Below are 9,987 nucleotides of genomic sequence, written 5' to 3'. Positions count from 1 at the left end.
TTTCATTTAAAAATTTTAAATAAAGAAAACTGCCATGTGAGATGGCGGTTTACTCTTATATTTTTTTTATTTTTCATTAAAATTACAGTGTGAATCAAACCGCTATCTTACTAAACAAATAATACCAAATCATCACTTGAGATAGCGGAAATATGTTGTGTGCTATCCTACGTGGACAATATCATGGAAAATAAGTTTCCTATCATTTTGATAGAAATATGTTCGTAAAACACATTATTGAGAAAAAAAAATGCTAGAAACCAACGTGCTCTTATTTGACGCTTGTAGATAATCCACAAAATCTAAGATATAAACAGAAATTTTGAACTCAAAAGTATTTACTAAAGTATAATAAAAGTATATATTTGTTTAATACTTCTTCCGTTCTAATTTACTTGCAATATTTGTTTTTTCACGCAATCTAATGCACTAATTCAATCCTTAATATTTTTAATTATGTATAATAAAATAATTATAAAAATTTAATATTAATAGTCTTTGCAATGAGACGAATCAGACAAGATTTCATTTGACCATTATTTAACCTATAAAACTAAAAAATAATCACAAATTATAAGTGATGAATGAATAATGCTATTTTTACCAATATTGCAGTCAATTTGGAACGGAGGAAGTATACTCAAATCCCATCATTCATAGCCTCTGATTCCTCAGCGCGGGACACACACTACATCTAGAGAGATACTAGTCTTGCACATATTTAGAGAGAGAAACTTTCAAACCAGTTATAACTTCTCCTGCCAAAGTAAATTTGTTAATTCCAGAAAAGGGAAGAAATTCAGTATTCAATTTTCCCCAAATGTGAAATTAAACCTTGAAATCTCTTAATTTCTCCTTTTTCTACTCTAATTTTCACTATCTAGTAATCGTTTCAAAGGTTTTCTCTGAAAATTTGGTATCGGCTATGTATTTCATCATTCTGGGTTAATTTCGGCTGGATTCTCGATTAGGGTTTATTGTTTTTTTTTGTTTCAGAATTTCGGTCGAAGTTTCAACTTTTCAGGTAATATGCGCTTAAAATTGTTTACAATTTTCAAATTAGCATGAATTTTGATGATTTTTTTTAATTCGCTGTAATTTTGTTGGTGAAGGATGCCTGAGAAAATGTGTAGAATGTCGGATAAAGATAAAAGCAGAATAGCGGAAAAAAGTAAGTAATTTCTCTCTATTATGATTGTTTTTGTTAAATATATTCTTCCTTGCAGATTTATAATTAGTTTTTTTTTGGTTTACGTTTGGTTTGCTTGCATTACAGTGTCTGAATTCATATTGTTAATGGGGTATAATGCTGATTTTCAAGTTGTGATAGCAAAGGAACTAAATCGTCAAATATGGATGAGTACAGAAAATTTAGGTAGAAAACAATGTAGGGAGTTGTTGTATCTATTGTACATGGCTGATAATGCAACCTTGTTGTCGTTCACAGTTTCATTGGGGAGATTAATATGGGTAAATCATTTGAGGGCGAAGAGGAGGATTCTTAAAAGGAAAGTTTTTCAGAAGGTTAAACAGCAGGAGCGAAGTAGGGAGAGGAGGAAGAGGAGAGAAGGGGTACGGCTTGTGGTGATGACGAATAGGGGAGGAAAGGTAGGGGGAATCAAACAATGTGAGGCGATTCCCAGGTTTTTGTGGGCTAAGGTAGGGTTTCGTTTGAAGCCGAGACTTATGTGTAGGATGGCAAGACAGAGGGTTGTAAAGCGTAATGTAGAAGTTGGTAGTCGTGTATATAGGCTTGCTCTTGCTATGGGATTCCTGTCGTTTCGAAATGTTTGTGTTACATCTGAGTGGGAGTTTTGGACTGTCTGCCTTGTTCAGCAAGTGTTTGGGTTTTGGAGGAGTATTGCTATTGGAGGAAGGCTGAGTGATTATTTCACCAGTGTGGCTCATGAATTTGGATTGGATGTTGTTTCGTGTGAGCTTTTGGAGCGCCTTCAGAGCTGTTTCCGTTGTTCCTCTACTACCCGTTATCCAGGTAATTTCTTCCTTTTTTCCATTTAGTTTTTGTTGTTGTTCATAATTATGATATATTCGGGACTATTTACTTGTATTTCTCCTGATCTTGTCTACTGGTATGGATTTTTGCATGATTGCCTAGGCTTTTTCTTTTTGGCGTGGCTGATTAATTTTTGTGCAAGTTGTTTTCTGATTTTGTATACTATGTAATATTATCATAGAAATAGATCTAATGTCCCATCTGCAATTGGGATCATCTGGTATTGTGATTTTTGCCTCACTGATATATAACCTAAGCAAATTTTTTGTCACTTATTGGTGTTTACAGAATCTGTGCATTGTGTGCTAGCTGATTATATTTTTTGGCCATACCCTGTCAATTAGGAGAGTATGTGGATTTGTCTCAAACTTCGAAGTATATATCAAGACACATGACATAGTTTAAAATTCTTTTAGTGTGGAAATTTGTAGGCGTGATTATAATTTAGGAGAATGTTTCTCAATTATACAAGCTCCTGTTTTTTCGTCCAAATAGAATGGTCGTCTGCGACAATGGTTTTTATCTTGACAATATAACACCAAGAAACGCAAGGATATAAAAGAGCATGTAAGAGAAATATAATAGAGCTTGTATTATTTTAATTCAAGAACTACAATATTGATTTATAACACAAGCATTCGAGAGAATTGTATTCTCCTAGGAATGAGCAAGAGCTTACTAAAGTGTTATACACTATTTTGTTTTTTCTGATTTGTCTCTACTCCTCTTCCTTATTACTACTTTTCCTAACTAACTAATTCATACTAAAATACCCATAATACCCTCATATCATATATATGACACTATTTTTGGGAGTTTGCAAAGTTTGAGCTGAATAACTTGGCTAATTGAAAATGAGTTCTTTAACTGGTTGTTGTTCCAAAGAGGAGATTGGTTCTTGGCCTGTTCTTGTGTAATGAATTGATAAATTGCTAATGTGAGAAAGATGAAGTTTAGGGAAAAGAGAGAGTAAGTAGAGAAGAAATTAGAGATTAAGAATAAGAAATTGAAGAGGATAGAATAAGAAATCGAGAAAGAGAGCAGAGAATAAAGAAAGGGACCAGGTAAAGAGAGATACAAGAGGGAGAATTCATATCATATTCATTTCATATCCTAACCAATTATTACATTATCATATATATAGCTAAAATGCCTAACAACCTTGTTGCCATTTGCTAAATTGGTTGCATAATATTCCTTTTCTAGAAGCTTCACTAAAAGACTATTCTACCCCTCTTATGTAGATATTGTTTCATCACACATTGCTTTAGAGATAGCACTTGACCAATTACTACATTATTACTAGGAGTCGAGGATTCATGTACTACTGTTTTTCGAAATTTCTTCTCATTTGACATCTTTCAAATGTGTACTAATCAAATTGTTATGTTCATGACATGTTGCCTTTTTTCTGAGATAGTTTGTGTGCCATAGATAGTGAGTCTTCTGCAAAACTTTGGCATTTTTTGTGGAATATTTTTAGGCTCAAAATTAAATTCTTGTTTTAAAATATTGGATGACAAGCATGTGAAATGGGTATAGACTGGAAAATCTGGTACGAGATCTGTGGTTCAAAATTTTTTTCTCATTTAAAATATAGAACCATTTTCGCTCGTTCTTGTTGTTAGAAATACCAGCCAGTGAGAGTTCACCATGTTCCGTGAAACATGTGGAATTGAAAAAATGAAGCTCCTAGCTCACTGCTTTGTTGGATCGATCATGGCGCTTCTGTTTTACTTGTTGGGTTACCACCTTGTTTCTTTTTTGAGTTGTTTAAAGTCAATCTAGTTTGGTAATTGAAATTGAATAAACAGTCTTGATATGTGTAGATTTTTCTTTTGATATGTAAAATAAGTTGAGAGTTCAGTTACAAACTTACAAAGGATCAACTCTGATATTAACGCTTTTCTTGTACCCTTTTCATAAATAGTTATATAGTTTCTTAATGTCAATTAGTAATTAATATGTTGTGAATCAACAAGGGAGCTTTGATTTCCAAATAACAATAGTTCTATTAGTTTGGTTGGAGTGAATCACGATAATTATTGTGCTATGTATTGAATCGTCAATCTATAACAAAAGACGAAGAAAGATTTAAGAAGAATTTACGCAGAGAAGAGAAAGAAAGAAGAAATGATATTGCAGCTTTAAGCTGTTGCTACTTGCTATGCTCCATTTCTCCCAATATACTTTCCATTCATTCATTGCCGAGTCATTCCTTATTACATAACAAAACCTCTATCAGTTGCTGAGCTGGCGTTCTCCATTCCTCTTGCCTCAACCAAATTGTTGTGCCTCCTTTTGTAGGCTAGAAGTACTTCTGGGCTTAGGCTCGATCCGATGGTGTGACAATACCCTTTGCCTGAAGAATCACCTTTTTCTCAAGGTGGGCGTTAAGATAGGTCTTCAGCAGCTTGGAGTAGTCCTCCAAAGTGGCTTCACATTCTAGAAAACCTTCTCAAAGCACCAGTTGTTCCAGTTAGAAGAGCCTTTGAGACGGCCCTGCAAAATATCTTTGGGTTGCATTTGCCTCTTCAAAGGAGTAGTGATAAGAGATGGGCTGTCAGAAAGTAGTACATCACCTTCAACCTTCTTCATTTGGGAAACATGAAACACCAGATGAATACATCTATTGGTAGGTGGTTCTTATTTATATGCAACCTTCCCCACAAACCGCACGCTTTTATAAGAACCATAAAACCGAGGAACTAGTTTTTCATTGGGTATATGGGCTAAGGAACGCTGTCTATATGGTTGCAACTTCGGATATACCAATTCACTTTCACAAAAAGACACTTTGTATTCTTATAACTTCATAAGCTGTTGGGCTCTGGTGACGTTGCATTGTAATTCATCCACAAACACACCTTTCTCTTGAAACAACGGATCGAACTCATCAACTTTGGTGTACTTATGGCCAAAATGAAATATATGAAAGGGAACTCTACCATATAAAGCCTGAAATGGTGAGTTGAGGTGAGGTATTATAACACCACTCAATCCAATGTACTAATTTAGCGCACTCATTAGGATAACCATTGATGAATCAACGAGGATAGGTTTCCAGGGACTTGTTGACAATTTTGGATCGTCCATCCATTTGAGGATGTAAAGCAGTACTATGTAATAGTTGGATTTGCTGCAAATGAAACAACTCACGCCCCAAAATACTAAGAAAAACCTTAAGGAGACGTGAAGGATGGCAAGGGGAGACGAGGTGGGAAGGTTAGTAAAGCCTGTTTGGATGGGAATGAATACGAAGGAAGGGAGAGGAAGTGAACTCTCTGTTTTACTATGTTTTCTTGACATTCAATTTCCTCTCAATGGAATTGGGGAAAGATTTGCGGTAGAAAAGGGAGAGAGAGTGAAACTGACAAAGGATATCTACCAAAGATTGGAAAATGGAGTAAGGAGAAAGTTCTGGTATTGAATCTGTGAAAGTCAACTTAGCACTGTACCACAATAATGAAAGTAGAGAGCTCTGTCGAGGACAAAATGATCTTTTTACTTATAAGTTTTCACCCTCCGTTTTCCTTCCACATTTCTCTAAACCTAGATAGATTTGTTTCTTGCAAAACGAAGGCATTTTTCTCACTGGTCTTTCTATGACCCCATCATCTTCTATCCAAACAGGGGACTGCTATGTCCGAGGCTACATGGGAAGATGCTAGCTTGATTGATTATTGCTATCCCACATTCCACCTTGAGGACAGGTGAAACTTCAGAATGAGGGTATTGCTATGCCATACGTGCAGAATAAGCAATGGCTCACCTATTAGAGGAAGAGAAAGAAACCAAATGCAAACGATAAGCTGGCAAGAGAGGAACAAATTCTGAATAAAAATTATGAGCTAGCAGAAGAAAATAATTCACAGCAACAGAATGAATGAGGTCATAGCAGAAAGATTCTCTCAAGGAAGGAAAGTGTAATTTGGGGGAATGAATCAGTTATTGTACTGTAATGTAATATAGCTAGTACTATAAATAGCTCAGAAAGTATGTAATGTGATATGCTTAATTTTGAATGAAATATACCTGGAGTATTGGGACTGCTGACTGCTCGAAAATCAGCCTTCACTATTTTTTCTTTCTTTCTGTCCTTTTCTTCTTAAAATCTCTTCTTTCTTGTTTTGTCATTGCTGTATAAGCTGAGATTACAGCAGGGACACTCATCCCTCTTCTCTGTCCAAACAATGTGTAAATGTTTTAATCCTTCATTCTTTTTCTTTGTCAATTCTCAATACAATATGGTCTCTTGCCTTGTTGCCTTCTCTCCGCAGAATGTCTATGCCAAGCAATGGCTAAATACATAAAAGAGCCGTGAAAACTGAATTATTACTCATTAGTGGATTATCTACAAATAAAAGCACCACAATTCACATACTATCAAATCGAACTTTATGTGAAGTCATTGAAATTGAATTATAAGTTACGCCTAAAGATCACATGTGCATTCCTGTCCCAATGAACTTCTGGGCCTCTGATGCCCACTTATTCAAGTCATTGTTAGCTTTACTTTCTGCTCCAACTCTTATTTAGAGCTCCTGTTTAATGTCTTCATAAGTATATCTATGAGAAAAACGTTGCTGTTTCCTAGTTTTTGGTGGTCACTTTTCGCTTCACCTTAACTTCACGACTTAGTTTATTATTTGTGATGAAAAATTGGTTCTGCACCTAGTTTTTGGCCGTCACATTTTTGCTCAACACTATTTTTGTTCTTTGCAATGCAATAATACTGGTACTGCATAGTAAGATCTTAAAAGATAGGTTTGTCTTACCCTTTTTCTATCATTGATGAAGTAACTCTTGTTTGAATGCAGAATATGGAAGAGAATATCCATAGCCTGGAGATCTCAGCATAATGAGGACGTTTGCTGATATGATTATTAAAAGGGCTTCGACAATGCATAAGTCATTTTTGTTTCCGATTTGACTGAATTAGCTAACGAATGAAGAGTGAATACTTTTCATTCTCATGCGGCATTTTATGGCATTTAGAACTTATGTTAGTGCTGATGAAAACTTTGCTGTGTTGATTAGTATTTAATTGATGTATATAGGATACACAGGAATGAAGTACAGTAGATTTAAGAGCTTAGTTATGAATTTGTGAAAGCATTCATATCATTAAGTCTGAATTGTTACATTAATTTAATTAAATGTAAAGTGTTGTATTAAAGCGTTATATGTTCATCTGCGACAACTTTTCATTATTTTAATGCCATTAAATAACTCTCATGTTTTGGGTGTCATATTACACCATCTTATCTTTATTAGTGATAACAAAGAAGTTGTTTCTAATTGACTCTTGTTTCTAATTGACTCTTAGTAGCAAGCATCATCCACAACTTTATATGAATATAGTCTGTTATTTGTTCATATTATTATTTCGTTGGGTACATCCTCTCTGTTGAAACTGCAGAATTGTGACTTGATGTACATGGCAGCCGATCTTGGAGTGCTTGTTTCAGCCAACTTAATTTGCTTGTCAAACTTGAACTGGATCTCCTTGTTGCCGTTTTTTGTAAGTAGTTCTTTTTTTTTTCTGAAGAAAAGAAAAAATCTCATATTACCTCCGTTTTAAAATGAAATTTCTAAGTACAAAATCTTTTTTGACAGTAACTTTTATGTGAGAAGCTGATTTTAGTTGGAATTTTTTTCTTCTTTATTTTGCTATATATATGGTGCAAATTTATGGAACAGAAATGGTACTTTTACAAAGAAGTGTTCATTTAGGTTAGTGGATTGATTTCGGTTTAGGTGTTTTGGGTCGGTTTGAAATCATGTTCTGTGTTTATATTGTAAATCATTTTTAAAGTCGGGTCAAATCGAATTTTATTACAAAGTCGGATAAATTTGAATCATCGGGTCTATTTTGAACACCCAAATAGTTTTGCCGTTGTATGATATTGTCAACTGAGGTTGTAGACTTTGTAGTTAAAAGGTTTTGCTGTATTTTGTGGTCACTGTCAGACTGTTTTATATTATTAGAAAATATGTAATACACGTGTCAAATATCTGTTGATTTTAATTGGATTTCCATGTCACTTGAAAATCCAACAAGGTAGTTCTCTCATCCATAAGCATCAAATCTTTTAGATAAGACGATAAGCCCACGTAGAACCAGAAACTCGACCCTTAGCCTTTGTTTTCTGTTTCATCCCCCAAACCAATTTCCCTCTTTTCACTCCTCTAGAGTTATACCATGGCATCTTCTACTTTGATCACCCCAACCTCCAAGCTCAAACTCCTTTCCTTGACCCCGATCAAGTCTAAACTCGCCACCACTACTACCAGCGCGGCTGCTCAACCATCCCCTACCTCTGGTGCCGCCATCCTCACTCGAAGACAGCTCACCATCACCGTGCTCACTGCCACCCTTGTGTCGCCTCTTATTGCTCCCACCGCCAATGCTGAATCGAACGATGAGTACGTGAAGGAGACACAAGAAGTGATCACCAAGGTAAGGACTACACTCACCAAGAACAAAACTGACCCTGATGTAGCAGATGCTGTAGCAGATCTTAGAGCCACTTCTAACTCATGGGTGGCTAAGTATAGAAGAGAGAAATCTCTTCTTGGGAAACCGTCTTTTAGAGATATGTACTCCGCTCTTAATGCTGTTTCTGGTCATTACATCAGTTTTGGGCCCACTGCTCCTATTCCTGCCAAGAGGAAAGCTAGGATCTTAGAGGAGATGGACTCTGCTGAAAAGTCTTTGCTTAGAGGAAGATAAACATCTTTTTTTCATTTTCCCTCTCTTGTGTATTTATAAATTTATCTTATTATGTAATGAGGATTTACTTTTGAAAATTATTAAAGAGAGAAATGGTTGGTAAGCATGGATTCTTGTAATTAGACCAATGTAGTCTATATGGGTTTTGCATAATCTAAAACATAATACAAAGTCTATCTAGCATTCTTTTTCTTGTACACACTCCAATGCCCCTCTCGCTGTTACTTAATTATGGTATCATCATCATCAATTCAATATCCCATTTGAAAGAACTTCAGTTCCTTTTGAGTTCTTCCTTAGTAGTGAAACTTTTTGTTTATGATTTCTACTTTGTAGTTTCTATAAATTTGAAAATTGTTTCTAGTTTTTGGTTCCAAAACATCTTTAAAGTATGGTTTATTATTATTTTAAATAAAAATTTGAGCAAACTTACTCCATATAATTAGGTCCACTTTAATTATTTTACAAAATAATATCTTATATTTATGCAATGTTTGGATGGGTGGAATCAAGCAATAATGAAGAAGAAAATGAAGGAATGTCATTTCTTTCAACTGAATAAATATTTTAATATTTTATATTAATATAATGTATATCCTTTTAACATTGAAATTATTTGAAAGGTAAATACTCTAATCTTCTTCCGGTTTCTTCGTTTTCTTTACTTTTTAAAATTGTTATTGAGCTCTTGAGAAAAAAAAATTTGTTATCAAGCTTTTGTATTATTTTTTTTCGAGTCAAAATAATACATTGTTAATATATAGGTCATAGGATTTGTGTCCATTACGATTTTAGTAAATCCTTTTGATAATAAAAGAGTTGGAAACTAGGGTGAATCTAGGATGTAAGGCGGGCACCGACACACATTCATCTATGCATATATGCTAAAATGACTTGCTATCGTTATTTCGTTCTATATATTATGTAATTTATTATTAATAGAATTTCTAATTAGATTACTCGAGCGTGGAGCCCAAATATCAAGAATGAGATCAATGGAAGAAAAGTTGAGTATATCATTGAGGATAGATTGCAAGGATAGCGAAAATGGTGAAGGTTGATTAGTTCATTACATGACTACGTTTCCATGCCAAGTCAAAAAGAAAGTTGCAAACTCAAAATGGATAACAATCAAAGTTAAACAATAAATAAAAACGTGAGCGGCAGGATTCGAACCTGCGCGGGCAGAGCCTACATGATTTCTAGTCATGCCCGATAACCACTCCGGCACGCCCAC

At 34.8% G+C, this 9,987-nt stretch overlaps 2 protein-coding genes and 1 non-coding gene across 3 annotated transcripts; 2 read left to right on the top strand and 1 right to left on the bottom strand.

Moving 5' to 3' along the window:
* Window positions 1-586: 586 nt before the first annotated feature.
* Window positions 587-7,053, top strand: LOC130814065 (uncharacterized). The gene is made up of 4 exons (XM_057680059.1): window positions 587-1,024; window positions 1,113-1,171; window positions 1,277-1,993; window positions 6,835-7,053. Exons 2-4 carry the CDS (start codon window positions 1,114-1,116, stop codon window positions 6,855-6,857), a joined length of 798 nt encoding a protein of 265 aa, XP_057536042.1. The 5' UTR covers window positions 587-1,024; window position 1,113; the 3' UTR covers window positions 6,858-7,053.
* Window positions 7,054-7,204: 151 nt separating this feature from the next.
* Window positions 7,205-8,949, top strand: LOC130814066 (photosystem II repair protein PSB27-H1, chloroplastic). The gene has a single exon (XM_057680060.1). The coding sequence runs from the start codon at window positions 8,220-8,222 to the stop codon at window positions 8,748-8,750; it is 531 nt and encodes a 176-aa protein (XP_057536043.1). The 5' UTR covers window positions 7,205-8,219; the 3' UTR covers window positions 8,751-8,949.
* A 956-nt stretch (window positions 8,950-9,905) lies between these two features.
* Window positions 9,906-9,987, bottom strand: TRNAS-AGA (transfer RNA serine (anticodon AGA)). The gene has a single exon. It is a non-coding gene; the product is annotated as a tRNA-Ser (tRNA).

This window comes from Amaranthus tricolor, chromosome 5, assembly GCF_026212465.1.
Source record: "Amaranthus tricolor cultivar Red isolate AtriRed21 chromosome 5, ASM2621246v1, whole genome shotgun sequence".
Taxonomy (NCBI): Eukaryota; Viridiplantae; Streptophyta; class Magnoliopsida; order Caryophyllales; family Amaranthaceae; genus Amaranthus; species Amaranthus tricolor.
This window is presented reverse-complemented; position numbering and strand designations above follow the sequence as displayed.

Coding starts and splice junctions, on each gene's coding strand:
- LOC130814066 (XM_057680060.1), top strand. CDS start 8,220: ATGGCATCTTCTACTTTGATCACCCCAACCTCCAAGCTCAAACTCCTT.
- LOC130814065 (XM_057680059.1), top strand. CDS start 1,114: ATGCCTGAGAAAATGTGTAGAATGTCGGATAAAGATAAAAGCAGAATA. Junction 1,172..1,276: donor AAGCAGAATAGCGGAAAAAA/GTAAGTAATTTC, acceptor CTTGCATTACAG/TGTCTGAATTCATATTGTTA. Junction 1,994..6,834: donor CTCTACTACCCGTTATCCAG/GTAATTTCTTCC, acceptor GTTTGAATGCAG/AATATGGAAGAGAATATCCA.